We start from the raw sequence: 26,176 nt of genomic DNA on the forward strand, positions 1-26,176 counted from the left end.
AGATTGTGGCCATCTTTGAGAAAATGACAGGGCGGGGGCCAGGACGAGGAGTAATGTTATTTCTAAAAGCTCCCTGCTCAGCAACAATAATGACTTTTACATTCTAGCAACTTTTCTTTATCTTTTTAGCACCATACATACCGAAACTTGAATTACTTCCAAGCTCCAAGGAATGATTCCCTGATAGGCTTATTTAAGACTCCTGGAAAGTCAATGTGGCAAAATTTGTTTCCAAAATGGGAACCCTTTGAGAAAGGAGGTGTTACATTACTCATGTCAATTTGTGAACAGTAAAACCAATACAGCCTTCTGTAAAACAAGACATTTGTGTTTGGATTTATGGCTCGATTTTTCAGTTCACTGTTAATTTGATTCTTGGAAAATAATAATGCTGTAGCTTGAAAGATGTGAGATTGTGGCTAGAGGGGGGTATGGCTTGAGATGAGACAGGTAGGGTTTATGTCCTTGCTGACTGCCCCTAGTTCTATGGATTTTTATTATTACTTCATCTCTCGAGATCTTTCTTTATTGTAAAACTATGATATCTTCCTATCATGCATATACAAATTAGCTGAAATGATGCTTGCTGAAGGTCCCACATAGTCTCTGACCTTTGAGAGGTGCTCAGTAAATGTTAGTTCCCATCTCATTTAGTCAAGTGGACCATGAATCAGGGTTCTTCAAATCTTTATGGGACAGAAATCCCATTGGAATTGGCTTAAAGGGGAAAAAAGTTCATTGAATCACTCAATGGAAAGTTCAAGGGGTATTTGACTGAGGCCCAGTATATCTAGTAGTTAAATGATGTCATCAAAACCTCCTCACTCCCCATCTCCCTTGTCCCATCTCTCAGTTCTGCTTTTATCTATGCTGGCTTCATTTTGGGGTAGCTTCTAACACATGGTGGAAAAAGCAACTATTGTAAATTTCTGGTATTATATGGTGCTTATATGTCATGATTCCAGGCAAAAAAGAGGCACCCTCTCATCTGCGGCATCCAGCCACGTAAAGACCTCTGGTCGTCTTTGTGTTGTGTGCCATCCCTAGATCAGTCACTGTCCAGGGGATGGAGTGACTTGATTGGCGAAGCCAATGCCATGTGTCCCATCTCTGGATGGAGAGGCAGAACCATTTGGTTAACCACTTTACTGAATCACATGGTGAAGGAGATGGACTAGTTCCCATAGGTATGCGAAGTAGGCAAATAGGTAAGAGACATGTCCATTAGAGCTAGTGATCAGAGTTCCCAAAGACAGATACAGCTGGCTGTAACATTTTACTGTGTGTGTGTATATGTGTGTACATGCATATGTGCTTCAAAGATGTCTTCAGTATGTTATGGTTGTGTATTACTTTAATCTCAGTGTGCTTCTGCTGAGGCCTGTGGTGTACTGCAGGCGGAATGAGAACTTCCTGAAATCATATACTGCATTTTGTATGTATGTAGAGGAAAAACATTTTTTTGAGTTATTGTTATACAACATGTTCTCTCCAATAAAATTACTAGGGGATTTTTACTTTATAAAATTCTGCAAGGTCTGGCTTGTCTTCTGCAAAGTGTTGGGAAAACTTTAGAAAAGGTCCTTTCACAACTATTTTTGGAACATCAGCCATATGGTTCAGATACTTCCTATTTCTTCCAGTGGGACCTCTTTCTGAATTAAGTAGAGTGAAAAGGAAAACATTGGTTTTTGAGACTTGGCTAAAATTATCTGTGTTTTTTAAAGTTTGAACTAATTACTTTGTGGGAGCTTTTGTGTTTGTAGTTGATAGCTTACCAGTTGTGGTGCATGCTAGTATAAACAAAGGGTAGAAGAAACTAGCTGTTTACATATTTCTTGTTATTTCTTCTGCATGAGGAACTTCTACTGTGTACTGCAAATGCTCCTTAATTCTGCTTTACTGCACCCAATTCAAACATTGGAAGCAGAAGGAAGAGCTTCCCTGTGTCTTCTAATTATATTATTTAACTTATCAAAGATCAAATTGGTTTACTCAGCACTGGATAGAAACAATTGGGCTATGGCACTCTTTTTAAGAGGGATAAATCATGTGACCTTCGTTCTAGACTTGGGAGTTACATGTAGACTTTTATACTAATCCTAGATCCGGGGCTTATTTCTTCTGGCTTTCTTAAATCACAAACTGTCTCTCTCTCTCTCTTTTTTTTCCCCCTCTTCCTCAAAATTTGTTGTTACCTATACAAGGATATGATGCTGTAAGGATTAAATTGCTCAAATCAAGGCAGGAACAATGTGCTTCTAAAATGGATTATCTTTTATTTCATTAGGTGTTAAAACTGGAAGAGACCTTGAAGATTCTCATCCTGCCTCTTTAAGGATAAACAGGTTCAAACAGGCTATGTATCTTAAGTAAAGTCACAGAGCTACTAAGAGGAACAGAGTTGGGACTAGAGCCTAGGTTTCCCTTTAGACTAGTAATATTTTTTTCCAGCTATCCCACATTTTCTCAGGAAAAAATTTAACAAATTATCCCAAAAGCTTTATTTTCTTTATGATAGATCTCAAATATAATCTCTCTAAAGGCAAGAACCAAATTGGTCTTTTCCATTATTATATGCCTAGTAGCAGTGTTAGAAGCAGCAGCAGGGGTAGAATAATAATAATAGTAACAACAACAACAATAGACATGGGCACATGTCACAACCAGAGATGGGCACATAGCATTGGCTTTGCCAATCAAGTCACTCCATCCCCTGGACAGTGACTGATCTCTTATAGAAGAGCTTACTATGGCCAGACATTATTATTTGTACTTTACAGATATTTATTTAATCTGAACAAAAACGCTGTGTGCTGGGTACTATTATTATTATTCTTTGAGACAGAGTCTCGCTCTATCCCCCAGGCTGGAGTGCAGTGGCGTGATCTCGGCTCACTGCAAGCTCTGCCTCCCGGGTTCACGCCATTCTCCTGCCTAAGCCTCCCGAGTAGCTGGGACTATAGGCACCCGCCACCACGCCTGGCTAATTTTTTGTATTTTTAGTAGAAACAGGGTTTCACCGTGTTAGCCAGGATGGTCTCGATCTCTTGACCTCGTGATCTGCCTCGGCCTCCCAAAGTGCTGGGATTACAGGTGTGAGCCATCGTGCCCAGCCGCTGGGTACTATTATTATTTTCATTTTACAGATGAGAAAATTGGGCTGCCAGAATATAGAGCCTAGAAATATATGTAGAAGGTACTCAGTAAATATTTGATAAAGAACGAATCCTTGAAGTTCAAAGCACTTTCATATTCATTATATAATGTGATGACAATAAGGGATGGTATTTTTCTGAGGAAACCGCAGCTCAGAGAGTTTAAGGAGACTCACCAAAGTTAGGGGGATCGTTAGTGGTAGGGCTGGGAACTACTTTGATCCTGGGCTGTGACCTTGTTAGTGTCATCGGTGGATTCCTATAAAAGCACATCCAAAAGGTAAGTGGCTAGGGAAATTCAGAGTCCAGGCAGTATCTGGTTTTGTATTTACCGACAGATCAGCCATTCCAGCTTTCTTCACTGCTTTGTGTAGGTCCAGATTTCTGTTTGGTCTCAATTTCTTTCTGCCTGAAGAACTTTCTTTAAAGAGTGTTGGACTTTGTTCTGGTGCACAGATCCTTTTTAGACTGCCTTTAAGCTTTTTCTAGAGCAGCCTGAGTCTAGGACCCTTTTGAATACTCTTCCTGATGTTTATGTATTACAAGGTTCTTCTACTCAGGCTGGTGGAAATGCCAGTCATTTCCAGCCCTGAGTGAGCCCCACATCCATGTGCAGATCAGTACTCAGCCTATAATTTGAGGTGACTCCTTTACAGATATCAAGAGCTATGGCTGCCTCTGATTCTCTGAACTTCTATCTCTGATCCCTCAGTTCAACAAGACCCTTGAACTTGGTTTGGATTTCCTCTTTCTGCACAACAGCCTGGAGTAAGGGCAATCCTAGGGTTTGCCTTACTGGATGTTTCCTTTCTCTCAGCAATCACTGGTCTGTAGTACCTTTGTCCAGTGACTGAATACAGCTGTTTCATATATTTTGCCTGTTTATTAATTATTTGTAGTGGGAGAACAATTCCTATAGTAGTTAGTCCTTCATGGAATGGAAGTGGAAATCTGGCATCTTGTTTGAAGTTCCAAACATTAGCATCCCAGGGATACCTGTATGTCCCTGTTTCTCAAGAGCACAGATATCACCCTCTGCTTCCTTTTACTTCTTTCTATTTGATGCTCCCTATTTAAGGGAACATGGAAGTTACTGGTAGACTAAATTGCTATTTGATATGGTTTGGCTGTGTCCCCACTCAAATGTCATCTTGAATTGTAGCTCCCATAGTTCCCATGTGTTGGGGGAGGGTCCCAGTGGGAGATAATTGAATCATGGGGGCGATTTCCCCTTTCACTTGGCTCTCTAATTCTCTCTTGCCCGCCACCATGTAAGACATGCCTTTCATCTTCTGCCATGATTGTGAGGCCTCCCCAGCTATGTGGCACTGTGAGTCCACTAAACCTATTTTTTTTTTTTTTAATAAATTGCCCAGTCTTGGTTATGTCTTTATCAGCAGCCAGAAAACAGACTAGTACACTATTTGAAGCAAGCAGAATATTCACTCTTGCTTGTTGAAGATGAGATGGAAAAACAGACCACCCCCTCTACAACATACACTCACTCCCATGCTGTTTCTTTTCTCACATAGCTCCTGGAATGCTGAGATGGCTTGAGAAGCCGGGGGTGTATGTGGATGTGAACTGATTATAAGCTCTGTGAGGGCAAAGCACACATCTCTTTTGTTCATCCTTATATACCAAGAATGAACAGGGGAGTGGACACCACTGCCTTCTTAAATGAATGAATGGAAATATACAAATTAGTACACACATGCAGAATTGTGAATCTGGGAGTGTGTGTTGGGAGCAGGGAGAGATTCTTAACTGCCTGTCAATTGTACCTTTTTGAGGAAAAACCAGTTTGACAGCTGTGTGAATGTGTACGTGTGGTGTGTGTGTGTATTTAGGTTGGTGAAGTATCTGGCATCACTGTCCTGGTTGCTTTTCCAGTATGAGCAAGTACAGTTGTTAACAGCATGTTTTTCCACAAAGGGACTGGCTTTTACATGACACTACCCAGTGAGGTGGGGCAGTGTTTTTAAGAGGAGTATCCATAAAGGCTAGTAGCCAGGTTAGCAAGAATATTTGTCACAGCTCTGCTTGCTGGTGATGAGTAGAAGGAGAACCAGTGAAGACTGGCTGTCCTGGTTGATAATTTTTGTGGAATGGAAAGTGGCACCTGTAAGATAACTGATGATCTCAGGGAAGGGAAAAGGACGGGGGGGCCAGGGGAAAGGTGATGTATGTAGAAATCATGAAATGAATGTATAGGAGTTAAGCATTTTTTCTACTGTGTCTTCACGTGGATCAAATGCATCCTTCAAATGCAAAGACTAATTTTCCTCCCTTTGTTATTTTGGGGTCTCTTTTGATGTCATACCACCTCTTATTTTGGCATTAACTTTCATGTCCTTTGCCTTTATCATTTGTGATCAGCTGCTGTGTTTCCATTTGGTGCCCTTTTGTAATTTATACTTTCAATACTGTATTGCTTGCTTGTTTAAGTTTGGGTCAGAAGCCATGAATGTGACAGGATACAATGTATTGCTATTTCAGTAGCTTTAGAATCTTCCTTTAGGTAGCAGGACCTTGAGATTACCAAGTGAATTTATTCCTGTGGAGTCAAACTTTCTAATAAATACCCAACAAAATATTACCTAATTAGACACTTTTAGTCTTTTATATAATATTCCTGGGGCCACCACCCAGCAAGTAGATGTTCTAAAGATAAGGATAGTAATATCTACTTCTGTAGCAAAAAAAATACAATGGATTTAAGAAAATTCTAAATTATACCATTTAGGTGAAAGTGAGCAGCTGGCATTCTGTCACTAAGCAATGAATTGGGGTGACATTAATGTACAGAATTGTCTCTAGTGAATGGTTTGGTAGCTTTTCCCCCATCGCCCCATTGTAAATTGATGACAAATTTAAAAGAAGAAAGTCATTGCTCATATTAGTGTTGTACAGTTGAACAGATTGTTTTCATTTTGAGGACTAACAATTGTAGAGTTGAGTGTAGTAAAGTGGAAAATTGCAGAAATGAAAGCATTCTATAAACCATTCTTTAATTACTTTCAGAGCATAGCTATTCATTGACAGTGGCCTGTGTTTCTAGAAAGACAAAATGAGACGCTGAAGAACTCATTGCTTATCTCTGATTAATTGAGATAATTAATGGACTTAAAGTGCATTGAAAGTGCCTAGCATGTTGAAGAGGGTTGATAAATTAAAGTTATTTAAATTATTTTTCAAATTTACCATTTAGCCATTTTTATGTGTACAGTTCAAAGCATATTCACATTGTTGTGAAACATACCTTGAGAATTTTTCATCTTGCAAAACTGAAACTCCATACCCACTAAACAAAAACTCCCCATTTCCTGCTCCCCTATCCCCTGGTAACCACCACTCTACTTTGTTTCTGTGTATTTGAGTACTTTAGATACCTTATATAAATGGAATCATATGGTATTTGTCTTTTTGTATCTGGCTTATTTCACTCAGCATAATGTCTTCAACATTTACCCATGTAGCATGTGACAAGTTTTCCTTCCTTTTTAAGGCTGAATAATATCCCATTGTATGTATATACCACATTTTATTTATTTATCTATTGATGACATTTGGGTTCCTTCCACCTCTCTGCTATTGTGAATAATGCTGTGATAAACATGGGCGTGCAAATATCTGTTCAAAACCCTGCTTTTAATTCTTTTGGATATATTCCCAGAAGTATGGTTGCTGGAGCATGCCGAATTATATTATTAATTTTTTGAGAAACCACCATACTGTTTTCCATAATGGTTGTTCCACTTCATAATCCCAGCAACTGTACAGGGTTCCAATTTCTCCACATCCTTGCCAACGCTTGTTATTTTCTGGTTTTTTGTTTTGATAGTAGTCATCTTAATGGATGTGAGAAGATATATTATTGTGGTTTTGACTTGCGTTGCTCTAATGATTAGTAATGCTGAGTGTCTTTTTATACGCATGTTGGTCATTTGTATGTCATCTTTGGAGAAATGTCTAGTCAAGTCCTTTGCTCATTTTTTAATGGATTTATTTGGTTTTTTGTTGTTGGATTGTAGGGGTTCTGGATATTAATTCCTTAGCAGAAATAATTTTCAAATCCAATGTCATAAAATTTTTATTTATATTTTCTTTCATAAGTTTTATAGTTTGGGGTCTTATGTTTAAGTCTTTAATCCATTTTAAGTTAATTTTTATGTATGATGTAAGATAAGGGTCCAGCCTCATTCTTTTGCATGCAGATATTCAGGTTTCCCAGCACCATTTGTTGAAGAGACCCCTTTCCCCATTAAATGGTCTAGTCTTCCTTGTCAAAGATCATTTAATCATATATTTGAGAGTTTATTTCTGGGCTCTCTGTTCTATTCCATTGGTCTCTATGTCTGTCTTTATGCTAGTACCATGCTGTTTTGATTACTGTACTTTTGTACTGTTTTGAAATCAGAAAGTACAAGACCTCCAGCTTTGTTCTTCTTTTTCAAGATTGTTTTGGCTATTCAAAATCCTTGAGATTCCATATGGCTTCCTGGATGGATTTTTCTGTTTCTGCCAAAGATGCCGTTGGGATTTTGATAGGGATTGCTTTCAATCTGTAGATTGCTTTAGATAGTGTTGTCATTGTAACAATATTGTCTTCCAGTCTATGAACATGGGATGTTATTTGTATCTTCTTTAATTACTTTCAGAAATGTTTTTTAGTTTTCAGTGTACAATCTTTTCACCTTCTTGGTTGAAAGTTAATTTAATTTTTAAAAAGACTAGTTTTACAAACAAATAATAGCTAAACCACTCTAAACTTTCAGAGACAGGTTGATAATTAAGGAGAAAAAATGTAATCCAAGCTCATGTTAAAAAAAAAAAAACAAGGAATTACAATGAAAGCAATTTCCATTTCCTTCTCTAGAAGGAGCCACTCTTAATGGGTTTTGGTATCTTATTTTATCACATGCTCAATAATTTCTTTGCATGTTTAAACAAGTATATCCATTTTACATTTATCATATACCATGTTATGCAACTTGGATGGTTATTTAATATTGTTACTCCTTTAACATACCAGAAAAGATTTTTTAATTGAGTGTACCCTAAATCATTTAAGCAGTACTGTATTGAAAGCTTCCCGTATTTAGCCACTGATGACTTTTGCCTGTTTAACAATATTCCTCAGAATCTGAAGTCTAAATATTAACTTCTGTCCAAATACTCTGGCTTGGTAAGTGAGTAGGAGTAATAATTTAAAATAGAACTTTCCATGTTATTTCACTTAGAAAAAATTTTGCAAGAGAGGCAGTCTCTTTAGTGTTTAGTTGTCTTGAATTATCCAATAAAGCAATTAGTGTTCACACCTAATTATTTAGAAAATTACAGAGTTGGGTGGAGAGGACATGTTGGGTAGTATCAGCTTCCTTCACATTTCCCTCTTGATGACTGTGGAATGATGTTTTGTTTTGTTTTGTTTTGTTTGACTCAGGCTTAAGTAAAGAGTGTAGTAATCCACTTACAGTAATTAAAATTCAGTAAAGATCTTTCTTTGCTTATTGTTTGTCTCCTGCAGCTTCAGAAGTGTTTGTTTAGCTATGTGAATAACTTCCCAAGGATATTTAGCACATGGAGAGGAATCCCCAGTGAGAAAACACACTCTTTCTTGCCGCCGCTGGTAATTTCTATTTTGGTTGATGATTAGCTTTGTTTAATGAAAAGAGATTATATATGTGACCAGTTTACACACTCAACACATGTGCTTTTGTGTTCTTGGCTGCTAGTCTTATAATTTCCTCTACCCCTTCTCCATCCTCAAGGTCTGTGCATTATTTTTATTTTGTATAGGGCAAGCAGGTTTAAAGTGCAGATTAAAAGGAAACTCCTTTGTTTTCCTGAGAGTCCATCCCTCATTGTTTTGTTTTGTTTTGAGATGGAGTCTCGCTCTGTCGCCCAGGCTGGAGTGCAGTGGTGCGATCTCAGCTCACTGCAACTTCCGCCTGCCTCCCGGGTTCACGCCATTCTCCTGCCTCAGCCTCCCAAGTAGCTGGGACTACAGGCGCCCGCCACCACGCCCGGCTAATTGTTTGTATTTTTGGTAGAGACGGGGTTTCACCGTGTTAGCCAGGATGGTCTCGATCTCCTGACCTCGTGATCCGTCTGCCTCGGCCTCCGAAAGTGCTGGGATTACAGGCGTGAGCCACCGCGCCTGGCCCATCCCTCAGTTTTGTACTTCTTCAAGGCTCTACTTTTGTGTGGCTTCCTCTTACCTGGAAATGACATCATTACCCAGTTCTTCCTAGGTCATTCCGGAAGTCACTTGTAATTCAATTGCCAAAGGAGCCTATTAACACAGCAGAACAAATTCCTGGCATCTTAGGTATTTTCCCAAAGCTTCATAGGCATGTTCCATTGGCATCCTTGTCCTGGGAGCCCTGTGTACTTATGTTCTAGAAGTTTGTAACAATTTCAGAAAAATCCATTGTTCTTTTCCAGTGGATATTTGCTTCCAAAATAATGGCAATTTTATTTCACTGGGACAGATACCACGAAACTGCTAATCATTTTGCTGTTCTCAAAATCATTGACTTCCTTTTCAGCTGTCTGTAATGAATATTAAGTGGCCATATTTGAGGGAATTAGGTTGCAACTAAGTAAACTTGGGAAAGGTATTCAGGAAGTAATTAGAGTTCTCATAGGACTATTGTTAGCATTCAGACCTCAATTTCATAATATTTCTTGATAAAAATCATAACTTCATTCTCATTCTCAAGACCATCTCTTTCCCCTTGTAAATTCAGTCACCATTTTTCGTTTTATTCCATAAACAGTGTGATGACTTTTTTATTCACTGATAAGGAGGACCCCAAACATTTTACCCTTTAAAGATAGAACTTCAGGAGCATGTACTTGAGAAAATTACTGGAAACCAGCTTTAAAATTGCTGCAGCCACACATTCAGTGTCTTAAGTAGGATAAAATGTGGCTTATATGCACTTTTTTTTACAGTACCTGGAAGTAGAGGAGAGTTTTGGAAATTATATTGAATTCAGTCTTATAAAAATATAAACTTTAAATATATTTGATTGCATCTTTAAAATGTACCAAGTAGTAAGTTTCATTCATTTATGAACATACTAAAATCTCTTGTTCTTGGGTATATTTATGATACCCCTATGATTTCTGATCCACAATAGAACTATAATTGAAACAAAGTCCAATAAAAGAAAAAATTAGTAGAACTCCCCATGTTCTCTTCTAACTGGCCCTGAGACCGTTTGAAGAACTTCTGACATAACGGCTTTAGTGAACTAGAGAGTCTCTTAAAATTACATCTGGGAACATACAGAATTTAAAACAAAACAAATCATTGTTTAAAAGTTTGTCCCATTGTTATCCCTGTAGCTGGTCCCTGCAACCTTGGGAACATTCTTCCTCTCTGTATTTCATGAAGTTTGCATCTAATATTACATTGAAGTTTTAAAATTTGTTGGCTAACATAGAAAAACTTTTAAATGGACTATTTTTGTGGATGTACAAATGAATAAAATACTGACAGTGAAACCGTCTGCATTTATGGGCATGGGTTTCAAGTATGCACAAAAAGCAAGCTGTAATTTTAAATGAAAGAGTCAATATAACAACTAAGGAGTTATTGAGGTGTATACTTAGAGTTTTAATGGGGTTATTGAGAAGGCTTGCAAACATCCTTTTTTCAGTAGGATACTGTCACCTGCATCATGCACTCAGGAGAGTTCATTAGCCACTTGAAAATCCATATAGATTCCAGAGAGACAAACTTAGGTACATATGGAAATAGTAGTTAACATTTATTGAGCATCTTGTGCGTGCTAAGCACTTGGTTAAATACCTTAGCTGTCTTTCAGTTAATACTTGAAACAATTCTGGAAGTATATGCATCCCATATATAGGTATGTACATACATATTGCTACAAATACAGTTTTTAAACATAATGGTGCTACATGTATATTGTTATAAACCTTTCTTTCTTCTTCTCTGTCTTTTATTCTGAATATGTTCGTTTTTTTCATGTCAGTCCCGTGGACCTAGTACTTTCTTTGTAACCCTGGGCATAGAGTTCTTTAGCACTATTTCTCAAACTTTGCTGCACATTGGAATCACCTATGGGGCTTGGAAAAATACCCATGCCTGGGCCCCAACACCAGAGATTCCGATTTTATTGGTGTGTGGTACAGCATTGTTACTGAAGTATGAGACAACATTTATTAAAACATTCCCCTACTAAAAGACACATGATTCTCTATTACAAGTTAGGAAACCTGTTTTCTATTTCACGGTCATAATGAACACCTTTGTTGATACATCTTGGTGCCTGTGTATGAATGTATCTGCAGGTCAAATTCTTAGATATGCAATCTAGAAAGTGTAAGATGTGGATCAAAGGGCCTGTGCATTAAAATAGTAACAGACACTGTCAGATTGCCTTCCACTGAGGTGGTGCAATTGACTTTCCCATCCACAGGTTAGGAGATTGCCCATTGTGGGGCTGAGGTTCTTCCCTCAGTCATCTTTCACTCCGCCGTGTTTTTTTTTTTTTTCCCTTTAAGTTTGTTGTATTTTTAGAGGATTGTATATCTAAATGCTTATGAAAGTTCTCAACATGAAGGGAGGCTGGGCAAGTTCTGAGTCAAGGCGTTATTTCTCTAAGTCTTTTTAATGTCATGTCTTTGGAAGTTTTATAGCTGACATACCAACTTAATGCCTTTAATCATCAGAGAAGATGTGTAGCAATACCTCCTAGAGCCACACAGCACCTGAAACAGGACAGTGTTAGAGGCGACTGTCCTCTCTACTGCCTTATTTCTATACTTCATCTTGCGTACAGTTGAAGCGTTCATCATCTTTCCATATGCCTCTTTTGAACATCCATTATGTAAAATTTGTAAGTAGAATCTTTACAAAGGGCAGGGTGCTGCTTTTGAAGGGAGTTCCAGTTTTTATAATGTGATTCTGTCATTGTTTCTGGGTGGCTTCTCCTTGCCGCATCATCAGCAGGACGCATTAAGAAAAGCTGGAGCCGAGGTGTGGTGTAGTGCTGGCCATGATGCAAAGCTCAGCGTGCTGCCCCAAATGAGTCCCTCTGAGCAGCAGGCATTGTGGAGAGACTCAAGCTCTAATTAACAGCTTGCCACACTGTAATTTTAAACTCAGGACTCACCATATACTTAGCTCTCTCTAAACATTTTTTTTACATTTGTAATGGCAAACTGTGGCAGTGTCCACATGTGTTCAGAATGATCTTTCTGAGGAAAAAGTGTGAAAGCCAGCGGCCCTGGGTGCTTATATCTTGAGGGTTTGCAGTAGATTTTCCGTCTTGGTAATCAGTTCACAACCACTTCTTGGCCAGAGAAGATAACCTTCAGACTTAGAAAGTAGAAGGATAAGTAGATGTGATCAGTGACTGAGGATATCAAGGGGAATCATATCAGTATTACAAATGTCAGTGTCCTTGCAGTAACTAAATTTGGTATGCAAATATGAGAGTTTTTGTACAGTTGTTTGGATTGGAATATTAAACCTGCTGAATTCTTCAAAATATACAGGAAAGCTTTTTTAAAAAAATGCCTTTTCCCATCCTGCTCCAGAAACCCTCAGAGAATTTCCCACAATTTGCAGATAAGCTGACCAACCTGCAGAGCCCTTGATTTAGTGATGACAACTGCCCTATAGAGATTAAACCAGTCTCATGCCAGGAATTTACTCTGCTGATACACACAGGAATGTCAGAGAAAGGAATCTGGTTAACATATTTCCACCAAACAGTGGTTAACGTATTTCCACCAAACAGTAGTTAACAAATAAATCCTCACCCCCAACTTTTTAATGTAGTTCCCACTTCCCTTTATAGTGTCCACTCAAAAGCCATCAAACATTTCTTGAGTACTTCGGGGTGCTAGATGGTATGAGGAGACAGAGCATCTCATTTAACCTTTAGACTATGCCTGTGAACAGTTTCTCCCTGGGCTAAGAAGCAATCTTCCCCTTGGCGTGAAACATGAATTGGCATGTTTCTTTTAATTAGTGGGTAACAGCTACATGATCCATCCATTTTCTTTTTTTGCATGGGCTGCTTGGAAGCTCACACCAAAGTGTTGTGCTCTAGCTTTCCTAATCTTAGATTTTTTTCATGTACAGCCCCCTGGGTTTCTCCCACCTTGACTTTCTGTGTTTCATTCTGTGTTGAAATTTTGGTCTCATTGTGTTTTCATTGTAACCATCTTAATTCACTTTCTTACAAGAGAGGGGAGGCAAAAATATGTACAACTTTATTTTTACAGATGATAAAACTGAGTTTCAGAGGATGTAAGTGTCTTTCCTAAAGTCATTCCAAGAAAGAAGTGGTGGAGCTGTTATTTGAACTTGTGTTGCAATTCTGCGACTGCCTATGTGATATTGTGTCTATCAGTTTTTCCCTAACTGGAAAGCACAGGCATCTTCGTGAGAAAGTTGGAGGTTTCTTAATTGTTACCAGAGAGTGAGGCTAATTTTAACCAAGAATCTTTGTTCTTTGTGATGTTTCATTTTCTCCTGTTGAAATTGTATTAAAGTAATCTTGGCATAAAAGTAGGAGAACATAAAAAGAGGAAGGTAATTAGTGAGTTTTAAAATTTGCTTTCAGTGTAAACATGAACATATAAAGACCTCTGGGCAAAATTTTGTTTCTTTATTTTCAGTTCAGCAAACTGTCATTTACCAAGTATGCCAAGAGCCATTTTTCTCCACAGAAGCCTGTGTAGAAATAAAAATTATACCTCTTTGGCAATAAAATGCCTCCATGATAAAATGCAGTTATAATATTTGAGAAGGAACAAGATTGAACAACATCTGGTTTGGGGCTGTGAGGGCTGGGAGCAGTACTCACTTCCCCAGGGGACCCTGTCTAGGCCTCACCAGGGAGAGGGACTTAGTGTGACCATGAGCCCTCAGCCCAGAGTACCTCCAGTATCTTCTTTAATCCATGGTAAACTTTGCTTCAAGATATGGTAAACATAATTGTTGAAATTAAGTATATATCTATTCAACTTCGCATCTCTCAGAATTCGCCTGCATTATTTCAATTGTGAGGAAGTTAAAAAATGCCTAATAATATGTTTCTTTTTTAAACAATGTCTTTTAATATTATTTGCATTTTCGATGTGGATGGCACCAAAGGGTGGACTGCTTGTTTGGGAAGATCTGAAGCCTTAAATACCAAAAGTGTGCTCCTTGTGGTTGGGGGACATTTTCAGAGGCAGCCACATTTACCTGTATTTGTGAAGACTGACTTTAGGGGTCATTACACCTGGATCATAGAGGACCAGAGTGTGTAGAGTACAGGTGATTGCCGGTATCTTGCAACATACAAGTATTCTTTTCCATGACTGCTGGCCTTAGTCTCAGATTTTTGAAAGAACTGCTGGTGATTCAGGAAAGTTGCATTCTTTTGTATGTTTGTAAAGAACAAAACTTGGCCTCTTAGATGAGGGAGAGCTTTGATGTGACAAAGCTGGCTGTGGAGTTGTAATATTTTATGTTTTTGTAGCCTCCACAATTTAAATTTGTCTTTGTACGGTATCTGAGTGGATCCCTTAGAGACAGATTGGAACCCAGAGGGAGAAAATTATTTGCATTTCTTTTGACTTCAGCTTACATTTGTTTATTGACTTAACTCACAGACTAGCAACAGGTCAGCAGGGGGAGGGCACAGCTCTCTGTGAGCTGTGATGTCTTCGGGTGCTCCAAGGACACTTTGGGTTTGGCTCCTCTCCCAGATGATCTAGACGAGATGTCTTGGCTTCCAGACTCTGGTTTCTGTCACGTGAACAGCACAAACTTCCTAACTCGAGAACCTTGTTATATTGGCTTTAGGGATTTATACCCTAAACCCATGGTTATGGTATTACGTGACACAGAACAGTTGTTGCCAGCTTTTTAGGATCAAAACTTGGAGGTCCTCTTCTTTGCTGCTTACATGCAGAGTTGGGCATAGTGTTTCTGGCAGGGCTTGGAGAAAGCCTGTTAATTACATGCTGGTTGAGGCCTGGTTTGGCCTGAGGGTATGCATGGACTTCACCTGGGTGCCCTCCTCACTTATCTAGGGAGAAAGTGGGGAAGGAAGTGGGCAGTTCTGGCTTCCACTCTGTGTCCCCTGCCTATGCTGAGGCAGAGAGAGCAGACAGAAGTAGAAAGTGTTTTCAGGGTGCTAATGGCTTTTTTGAACATTTGCATATTGGTTTCCCTGTGCATAGATGCTCTCATTATTTGCCTCTTGCCTCAGAAAAGTTACTGGGTCTAGAGGACCGACTGCTGGGTGAAGTTCCAGGAGCCACTCCAAGAAGTGTCCTATTAGAACATCCTTTTGTGATCAAGTGTATGGGCAGGGCTGTCCCTCCACTGGACACACTGACTGAGAAACGCCCTTTCCGTTTCCTGATGGAGAGGATGTTGAAACCTGCGGGGAACACACAATTCCCTTTCAGACGTTTCTCCTATAAGCTTTAGACTATATCCCGTGATTTTTTTTTTAAAGCTCCAAATAGTATTTGGCGTCTGGTGTATTTGGGAAATGAAACCAGACATGAGGAATGTGAGAGAGGAGAGGGATGGCCAAGGAGAGAAGCAAAGTAGTTTTTTTCCTTTCACATTTTTCTTGATAAGACAATTTGGGTTAACATTATTGTGTTGTTGCAATGCAAATTACACATCAGAGCCCTCTGGAAAATTGCAAAATGTGAGGTAAACTGCAGTTCTGAAAACATGGGTGTGGCAACTAAAGTGGAGGGTCCCCCAACCTTTCTCTTTAAAGTTGCTCTTATTGCATAACTCCGTTTTCTTGTCCTTCTTTTTATGGTTGTGACATGAATTCTATTGTTTCAGAATTTCCAGAGACCATTTATAGTACCAGAACAATGACTATATTTTAGTGTTGAGATTATAATTCTTAGGAAAATTCAATGTCAAATGCTGTCTATCTTGATTCATATAATAGAAGTGGGGAAGAACAATTATGGTCCCCACTGCACTTTGCAAGTGGATGTAAAAACTCTCGCAACTTCTAACCAAGTTGGTGGCTCTCAGGAACTAATTGTCCCTCCCTCCCTTCCTCCAGCATATCTTGACTGCCATTTCCACTAAACCCCTCTAGCTAGAGGAAAACCTTGGCAATTGGATTCCTCAGTCTGGACAGTCATCTTATAAATGTGTGGCAGAAGTCCTGACGGATCAATTAAAATAGTCTGCATATCAGCAAAAATCTGTTTTGTTTATGCCAACCTTAACATTTCACTCATGTATTAAATACTGATTGTGTCTTGGTTTGTGGAAAACAAACTTTACGTATCACATATATTGTGACTTGACATTATCAAAGGGAAAGTATTACGGAAGGGTTTTCTTGTGGACTGTAGGTTGTTCTCCAATGTTTTATCATCGTAATTATCATCATCCACATTCCCTAAAATTTGGCCTCAGTTTTTGACTGTTGCTACATTGAGAGTCTTGCCTGTTTTGTTGAAGAGCAGTACAAATGACTCTGACTTCTAGCTAGGCCACAGATGGATTGGATTTCTTACTCTTTGCTAAGGAAAATGCACCTGCTCCAGAATCTTAAGAAGCTTTTTAAATTGTTTCCTTGTGTATAGCATAGCAATAGTCATCTGTAATGTTATAGATGGATTGCAGTTTGGATGTCCCAGAAGTGACTTCTTCCTCTGCAACAATGCCAGAAGCTGAGATTAGAAGATGTGCTCTGGTTCAGGGCCCAGCTGTCATGGTGGAATTAGTCCTCTTCCTCAGGCTGATCTGATTAAAAAGAGACCGATATGGAAACCTAGGTCCCTAGTTTCAGAAGCTATGCATTCCTTCTTCATCGGACAGGAAAAGGACCAACTCCCCTCCCTGCTGTATGTCTGCACTAGACTATAATCTCCCCAAATGGCATTTTGAGTTTTCTTCGTCTGTGTCTCCAGTACCTAACACTCTGTGGGTGTATTAAGAAGGTTCAGATCATGATGGCTGAGTCAGTGAATATTTCCTTGGGCAAAATGTTGACTGAATATAAGATATTGGGGAAATGTCTAAAAGATTTTATCAGCGAGTCTCTTTTCAATGGCACTTACTTGGGAATGAGTTGAAAAACTACGCACCAGCTAGTTTGGCCAGAAACTCCTCACTCTTGGGAAGCTGGAAAGCTGCAAATATCCCAAGGATGGAATTCATTTATGAGGCTTCTGTCAGCATCAGAAAGCTTGACAAGTGCCTAAGGAGAACTTGATGATCTGATTGGCTTCAAATGTCTTGGTGGGTTTGAAAACGGATCTGCAGACAACTATGGGAAGAACACCCAGTCACGTATCTCTGACATTCAGAGGTGAGACCATCTGTTCACTTAGGAATTTATACTTTTGCATTCAACAAACATTTGTTGAGAATATACTACGTGCCAGGGATTGACTAAAACTTAATCCCTGCCATCAGGATCTCACAGTCTAGTGGGGGAAATGGACATTAAAAAAAAAAAAAAGGCACTCAAGTATGTATATCATGCTAGAGGTGTAGAAAGAAATGTGTAACTGTCCTGGGAAACTGTAGGCCTGCAAAGCAGCAGTATTTGAGCAGAATCTTGAATGGTAAGTGGAAGAGAGCCAGATAAGGAAGACACTGCAGGCTGAGGACACTGTAGACGTGTGGGCTGAAAAGTGCGACCATTGCCGAGGACTGATGAGTGCACGCACGTGCCTGCGTATGAGGCATGTTTAGGGTATTGGGAGATGTGGGCCGGAAAATAAAGTTGGCAAGGGTCAGGGCAGAGACCTCCTTCCAGCACGTAACTCCTCTGGTCTGGACCCTGCCATCTTCAGCCTCTTCCTTCCTAGCACCCCCACGACTCAGCATCCACCATGGCCCATTAGGCTTCAGCCACATTGGTCTTCCCTAGTGACTCAAACATGCTGGCTCCCCACCTGCCCTGGTCTTCACACACACCTCCTTTAACCCAGAATCCTCTTCCCCAACACTTTGCAGGGCTGGTCCCATTTTATCCATCAGGTCTCAGCTTAAATGCATGTGGTCAGGAGAGGCCATCCCTGATCATACTATCTGAAGGACCTGCCCTCCCACCACTACCACCATTGCCCTTCACGTTCTTCCTTCCATCCCCTGTAACATGAGCCAACTTCAGGAATAATGTTTTAGTTTTCTTGATTTTTTTCCTGCCTTCCCCAAAGCACACAGGCATCTTTTCTCATTTTCATCCCTCTTCCCTTAGTGTCCAGCACAGTGTTTGGAATATTTGGCTCATAATTTTTACTTGATAAACATTTGACTTAATGATGAAATGGATGGATATGATGGGCTGGGGCAGCTGTTGTTACTTTTATGATGTATGGGCTTCTCCGCATAAACATCTCTACCTTTACCAGCAAATCAAGTGTGTTTGGGCATGGGCAGCATTCAGGGTATTGGGAGATGGGGGCTGGAAAATCAAGTTGTTAAGGGCCAGTGCAGAGACATCTTCAGTGTGTGGCCCCTCAAACTTCTGTCTTCCTGATGGCCCACCTCCTTCCATCTTAAGTCTCACCTATGAAATGGGGGTGATGAAATGAAGTGATGGTCTCCTCTTAAGTCTTACCTGTGAAATGAGAATGATGAAATGAAGTGATGGGTGCGAATATGCATATTAAATCATATATACTGGGCAGTTGTTGGGATCACTAGTCAGTGAAGTGCTAGGGAAGTTAAGGTGGGCAGGTGCTTCTGAGGGGTCCAGCGGAATGATTCCTTTTGTTTCCTGTTTTGGTCTGTATCTAAAAGACTAGGCTCTGAATAGTGGAGCTCCATATATGGGGAAAAAATGGATGCCTGTTGGAAATCTCCAACACAGGCCATCATCTAGAGTTTAGGGATGGGTTTAATAAAGGACCTTGTATTTGGGGATCCATGGAGGAGCCAGCATAAAAACTTGGCCTTTGGGTTTCACTGAGGCTTCCACATACAAATTACCTGTCAAAGGCAATATTTTGGTACTTATTGAAAGGATTTCAATTAGGTTCTTAAGTATAGTAGACTGTGTGTCTTATTACCCATCTCCGAAACTAGCCAAGAACTTCATATTCTTTTGTTTATAGAACTGTTGGGATTTTCTTTTTAAGACTTGAAAAATGCTCTGGACTGATTTTTAGATCTTAACGTTACCCCCGACTTCTCGCCCCTCCTCAGTACAGCCAGAATGTAATATAACTTGGGTTTAAGTGAAACTTGTAACATGCAAAAGGAAAACTATTGCTGTTTATTTATTCCGTAAATACTTTGATTGTACCTCTATGTGCAGAACACTAAATGACATGTGCCATGTCACTTTTCCTCCCGATTCTTCAATGAGGGAATAAAGACCCAGACCTCGATTTACAGTTAACTGTTGGCTGTACATGATGGAGGTCACAAAATGCTAAAAGAGCCCAGACCATATCTAGTTAGGCAGATTAACAAGACTGCCTGAAAGAGATAGCTGGAAATGAGCTTTGAAGGCTGAATGTGGGCCGTGGGACCCTCCATGAGCTGGTCCTTGCCTATTTTAGCCTACTTAATTTTCTTGCCCTCATTTCCTGGTAGCCTGAACACTGCCTTCCTGCCCTGTCTTCCTGAGGAACACTTCCCCATCCCCCACAGTCATACAGACCTTGTCGGTAGTCCCAGAATGATCTCTCTTCAGTTTACCGAGGATAAGATATGGGACACTGGCCTGGCTTCTGAGTGGGATGTGGTCCCTGCCCTGAGGACACATACCAGAGACAAATATTAACAGTTATATTTTAATGAGATAAGTAATGACTCCCATGTCCTAATGTACATCAGCGCTGCTGCTGCCTACCTGTGTTGGGTACAAGAATTGAGATTAGGTCGGGCGTGGTGGCTCACGCCTGTAATCCCAGCACTTTGGGAGGCTGAGGCAGGCAGATCACGAGGTCAGGAGATCGAGACCATCTTGGCTAACATGGTGAAACCCCATCTCTACTAAAAATACAAAAAATTAGCTGGACGTGGTGGCGGGCATCTATAGTCCCAGCTACTGGGGAGGCTGAGGCAGGAGAATGGCGTGAACCCGGGAGGCGGAGCTTGCAGTGAGCTGAGATCGCGCCACTGCACTCTAGCCTGGGCGACAGAGCAAGACTCTGTCTCAAAAAAAAAAAATTGAGATTAAGCATTTAAACTTTTATAGCAATTTGACATTGCTGAGATCTTTCAGTTTATAACAGATTGGGTGAAAACAACTAGTCCTTTACCACAGATAGTTTGAAAAGCTGGTATGTAGATTAACCTAACTTGGATATTTTTGATAGGAACATTTTTGCACACTCATGCTCATTTCCCCCTCTAATATAAGCAGATAATCATATCAATGGGTTTTTTAAATCTCACTTTATTAATTGTGAAAATAGTATGTCTTCAATATGCCAACTTAGGAAGTGCAGAAGAGTCTTTTTGTTTGTTAAAACAAACAAGGTAATCTCTACATTTGTCACAGAACTAACTGCTGCCTGCATTTTGTTATATTTATTTTGTCCTTTTATCCTGCTCATATATGTAAATTTTTTCTCACAAAAATGGGACACTGTATTGTTTATTCTTTATGTGTTTGCATGTCATTAAATATTATTTTACAAAGGGCTGCTTGGTAGTCTGTTATCTAGTTGTACCATAATTTATTTAAACCTTTTCTGTATAGTCCTTCATTACAAGCACTTATTCTATGCCCTTATTTGCTCTTGCAGATAATGCTTTGGAAATTTCTGTGAAAACATTTTTGATAGTATCTCTGAATATTTCCTAAGCATACATTTTCAGAAGTAGAAATACTAGGTCAAAATGTGTGACCATTTTAAGACTTTGATAAATTGCCCTTCAGATATGTAGAACTGAATTTCAGCTATCAGTAGCAGTGGGTGTACTCTCAGGATTGGTACTTTCAGGGTGGGAGGATGTTGCTAGACAAAGGCAAGAGCGAGAAGGAATGAGTAGTCTACTTGGGTGGAAGGTGAGAGGAGTGCAAGATGTTTACGGGGCATGGAAAATGGCCTGTTGAGTAAAGTGTAGGATATTTTTGAGGAAGTAGGAAAGACAGAAAAGTTGAGCTGAAATCCACTGAAAGCCAATTTAGAATGGTATTGGGGAGCCATTGGCAGATTTTTCAGCAGGGAGATGAGAGCCAGGGCTCTGCTCTGAGAAGATGGTGGCATATACAGCACAGTCTGTACTATACCACTCATTCCCTGTACCCTTCATGCCCCTTCCTACCTCATGCCTTTGCTTGTACTGTTCCCTCTGCCTAAAGACCCTGTTTTCCATATTCTGTCAAAACTCCACTCATCCATCAGGGACCACCCCCAGATTCTTAGGTAATTCCTGCTCAGTTTACATGGCACTTACTGGCATATTACCTTTATTATAACTATCTGGTGAACTACTGTCTCTCACTAGATTATGAGCTTCTAGTGAGTGACCTGTTCATTTCCATATGCTTAGGTGACTACTGTCATTCCTGGTACATAGTGGGTATTAATGCACATATGCCAAAGGAATCCCAATTATGACATATGTCTCAGTATGACCTTGCACAAGTACACCCTAGGCCAGGAGACATATGCTTCAACAGAACAGGATGTTGGATGTTTGGCTTAGTCTTTATTTAAGAGCCAGTTAGAGCATCATTGTGGACTCTGTGATAGACACCCTGCTTTTAACCTTTCCCTCTCTTCCCGTCACAGAACCTCCCAGTTCCTGACTGTAGAGACCACTTTGCCTTCAAGTCAGCTGAGGACTAGACTGTGGAAGTCTCTGGAAATTATAGTTGTTTATGAGTGCTTTTACTTATTTACGTAGTAGTGTTAATTACAAAATCAAGAAATTGGCTACAGATTTTGGAGTTGGATTATCTGATTTGGGAGATGCCATAAGTCGATGGGTTGGAGTTTACTTTTAAAACTTAAGAACAAAAAAAAGTTCAAGGAAGGCATCTGTTTTCTCACTGTCCACATTTGTTAAATGTTGACAAACTTGACCCTAGTCTTTCTTCTATGTGTATACTTTTATATTTAAGTATATAAATAATGCATTCACAGCCTTGTTCTACCACCTTCCCTGACCAAGATATGTTTCTCCTCCCCTGCCCTTCCATCTCTTGAAGGACCAATTCTCATCCCACCTTTTTTTTTTCTTTTAACCTCATCTCTTTTTTAACCTCATTGAAGACTTATAACAGTTATACATCTAAATGTATCCACTATTCTTAAAAAAGCATGAAAAGAACATTCTTTTTCTTGCCTTTTTCTAATCTTATTCCACTCTCAGAAGAGAGGAATTAGGGATTTGCTGTCTATCCTTCTGGACCATTTGGTGGAAATTAATTTACATGTATGGCTTTTTGTATGACGTTTTTAAAAGGACGCAACGGCATCATGCTATGCCTATTGTTCTTCTTTGACTTGGTTTTTTCAATAGACAGTATCAACTGGAAATCTTTCCAAGGCAATATATACAGTTGTAACTTAAAACATACCCTCTATCATCATTAAAAACATGTTTTTGTGGTGAAAATTTGGATTCAAAAGGGTAAAAATGAAAATGAATAGTTCTCCAACCCTCTGTTTTTATTTTGAGGATTACTGCTATTAGTAATTTCTTTCATATATTTATAAATACATACATTCTTTAAGTCATGTACTCCTATAGCATTTTCAACATTTTCCCATATCTACATATACAAATGCCTTGGTTCTTTTAAATGAGTGTATAATATTCTATTAGTGTGTGTGTGTGTGTGTGTGTGTGTGTGTGTGTGTGTGTGTGTGTGTGTAATTTAACCATTTCCTTTCCTTGCTGGTGAATTCATTTTCTCTTTTCAGTTTGAAAATTTCTGGCCCATCTAGCTCAAGTCCTGGCTTTATTGTAAATTTGAATTAGTTAATACAGTGAACATTTATGGAGTGCCTTCTCTCTTCCTGGGATTGTGCAGGGCACTAGGCCCACAAAATACTTGATGCACAGCCGCTTCCCCTCACTTCAGTTACCACAGTCTAACAGGAAGACACACTCATAAAGAGCTCAGAATGTGATCATGCTAAAGTGGATATATATGTCATAGCATATATGTTATTCTGTTTAGGGAAGAGAACTTTTAAATCAGTCTGGAATCAGACTTTAAAAGATAAGGAAGAGATCTCCTAGGGGGCAAGGAAGAGAAGGTCACTCTTCCAAGAAGAGTAACAAGAACAAACTAGGTCGGCAGGAAAGGGAATGTGATGTACAAAGAACAGACAGTAGCTCAGTGTGATTAGAGTGTATGTTGTCGGGAGAGTGGCTGGAGTTGTCCTGTTTGCTCAGCAGTTATTGCAGGAAACAGTCAACAAATGAATAGAAGGGTGTGTGTTCTCTGTCCAAGTGGACTCCAAACCCACTCGGTGTTGTTCTCTCTGTGCCCTGCAGGGCGCACACAATGTCGTCAGCACACGGAGCTCTTTCTTGAGTTGGTCTGGCCTTTTAAAAATCATTTTATCTGTTCCTGTACTCTTAACCATGTCATATCCTCTTTTTGCAGAGTTTAGTCACATCAAGAAATAGAACAGAATTCAGCCATGGCCCCAAGAAAGAGAGGTGGACGAGGTATTTCATTCATCTTTTGCTGTTTCCGAAATAATGATCACCCAGAAATCACGTATCGGCTGCGAAACGATAGCAACTTTGCGCTTCAGACCATGGAACCAGCATTGCCCATGCCCCCTGTGGAGGAGCTGGATGTCATGTTCAGTGAACTGGTGGTGAGTCCCAGTTTTCTATCCTGGCATTGGTGGGGAGCCAGAGAAGGAGAAGAGGAGAGGATGTGAATGAGTTGGTTTGGTTTGACATGGACTTTTCCTTTTCAGTGAAATGGCCCCCATTCACCTTTATGTCTGCACCCTCACTGTCAGCACTAAACCTGTGGAGAAGGAAGAGTTAGAAGAGGGTAGTATTACTACATCCAAGTGCTTTGCTTGTGCTTTAAGTGGGTGGAGGGATTTAGACCTTCAGTTCTTCAAATATGTGGCAGTACTGCATCTTAAGTTGCCCTTCCTAATTTGTCTCCATCCCAATCCTTAGTCTATACATTATGCTAAATAATTCCTTCATTTACTTCACACCTATTGGGATTCCCTAATGCTCCCCTACCCCCACACCGATTGTACAGTATTAATGTATTTTTAAAAAATTAGTCATACTTCCCATCCTGTCATTGATCCTTTGGTGAAAGACATTATTACTTCAGTACAGCATCATTATTTAGCCTAATGATAGGATTAGAATAATAACTGCTGTGGGAATCTTTTTATAGGTACTATCATATTTTAGAATCAAATATACTGAAATGAAGGATGCATCTAGTGCAGGACCCATTCATCAAGAGATGTAAGTACATTCTTCAGCTTAGCTTTTCAAGCATCAAGTAGTGTTTCTATTCTGTATTTCAGAAGATTTTATGGCATAGTTTAAAGGGGTGCTAGCATAGGAATTAGGAAGACTTTTTTTCAAATCACTGCTTTGATTTTATCTTCATAATTGTAAAAAATCATGTTATTTTTCTGTTCCTGTTTTCTGAAGGAAAAAAACATCTTCTTCTAGGTTTGATGTAATGTTTCAGTGAGAACAGTACACAGTGGGAGTGGCCCAGTGCCTGGCCTTTAAACATGCTTAATAAATGTTACATGAATACTGTATCCTGCTTTGATCACCACTGGCATTTTGTAATGGAATTAGTTCTTCTTTTTTTTTTTCTTCAACTTTTATTTTAAGTTCTGGGGTACATATGCAGGATGTGCAGGTTTGTTACATAAGTGAACATGTGCCATGGTGGTTTGCTGCACAGGTCATCCATCCCATCACCTAGGTATTAAGCCCGGCATCCATTCGCTGTTCTTCCTGATACTCTCCCCACTCCACCATCCCCCTGCCTCCTGCCACATGCCCCAGTGTGTGTTGTTTCCCCCCATGTGTCCATGTGTTCTCATCATTCAGCTCCCACTTATTAGTGAGAACACCTGGTGTTTGGTTTTCTGTTCGTGCATTAGTTTGCTGAGGATAACAGCTTCCAGCTCCATCCGTGTTCCTGTAAAGGACATGATCTCATTTGTAATGGAGTTAGTTCTAAACGGACCATTTATATTGTTCAACAGACACTAGAGAATACTATTCATTTTGCATGATTCTTTGGTCAAGGACATACTGTAGGCTGCATTAGTGTTCTCCTTGGTTAATATCTGAACTGACCATGTCACTCCAACTCTTATAGCCCAGAATTCATTTATAAAGCAGAAAGATAAGCCAATATGAGAGAGGTTATGAAGCTGATGTTTGATTTCTGGTCTCCTGCGTGGAGCGATGGGCCTATTGCCAACCAGAGTTGGTCGGGAAAAAGGAAAGATGACTCCTACCAGTGTGCTTACGCTTTATGATCTTGAATATTTTCAATGTTTAAGGAATCTCTTCCTTCTTTGATCTCCACTGCATGAAGAACTCTGTTGCAGGTGTTAACAAGGAAGTTTGAAATAGAAAGCCAGAACCTGCCCCCCAAAGATCTGACAGTAGTAGGAGATCCATTATGAAGAAGGTATAATGGCAACAAAAGAATAATCACAAATTACCTGTGTGTGTAATATGTGTTGTGTGGTATGGGTCAAGGAGATGAGGAAGGTGGTTAGGGAAGACTTTATGGAGGAAGTAAGCTGTCAACAGGAATTGAAGGTGAGAAGAAAAGTTGGGGGGAATCCATGTTAATGACTGTCTCAGTCATCTTAAACTAGGTTGTGCTGTGATAGCAAAACCCCAGTGGTTGCAACAGCAGAGGCTTATTGCTTGCTGTGCTGTGTGTCTACTGTGGGTCTGCTATAGTTCTGCTCCTTCCTGTCTTCTGTCCTATACCCAGGAAGGGTGGAGGAGGAAAGGCAAACCTGGCAAACCATTCATAGGCTCTAAGCTTATGCTTGGAAATAACAGGTGTCACTTGTGCCCACATTTC

General features: G+C 39.8%; 1 protein-coding gene across 4 annotated transcripts in view; it reads left to right on the forward strand.

Annotated features, from left to right (window-relative positions):
* DAAM1 (dishevelled associated activator of morphogenesis 1) overlaps nucleotides 1-26,176 on the forward strand; it is a 183,006-nt gene that overhangs the window by 51,304 nt on the left and 105,526 nt on the right. For all 4 annotated transcript variants that reach the window (XM_003831651.5, XM_003831652.5, XM_055097645.2 and 1 more), the window contains exon 2: nucleotides 23,726-23,945. In XM_003831651.5, coding sequence (XP_003831699.1) covers nucleotides 23,763-23,945 — 183 coding nt within the window. In that variant the 5' untranslated portion in view covers nucleotides 23,726-23,762. The remainder of the gene's footprint in view (nucleotides 1-23,725; nucleotides 23,946-26,176) is intronic.

Source organism: Pan paniscus, chromosome 15 (genome assembly GCF_029289425.2).
Source record: "Pan paniscus chromosome 15, NHGRI_mPanPan1-v2.0_pri, whole genome shotgun sequence".
NCBI lineage: Eukaryota > Metazoa > Chordata > Mammalia > Primates > Hominidae > Pan > Pan paniscus.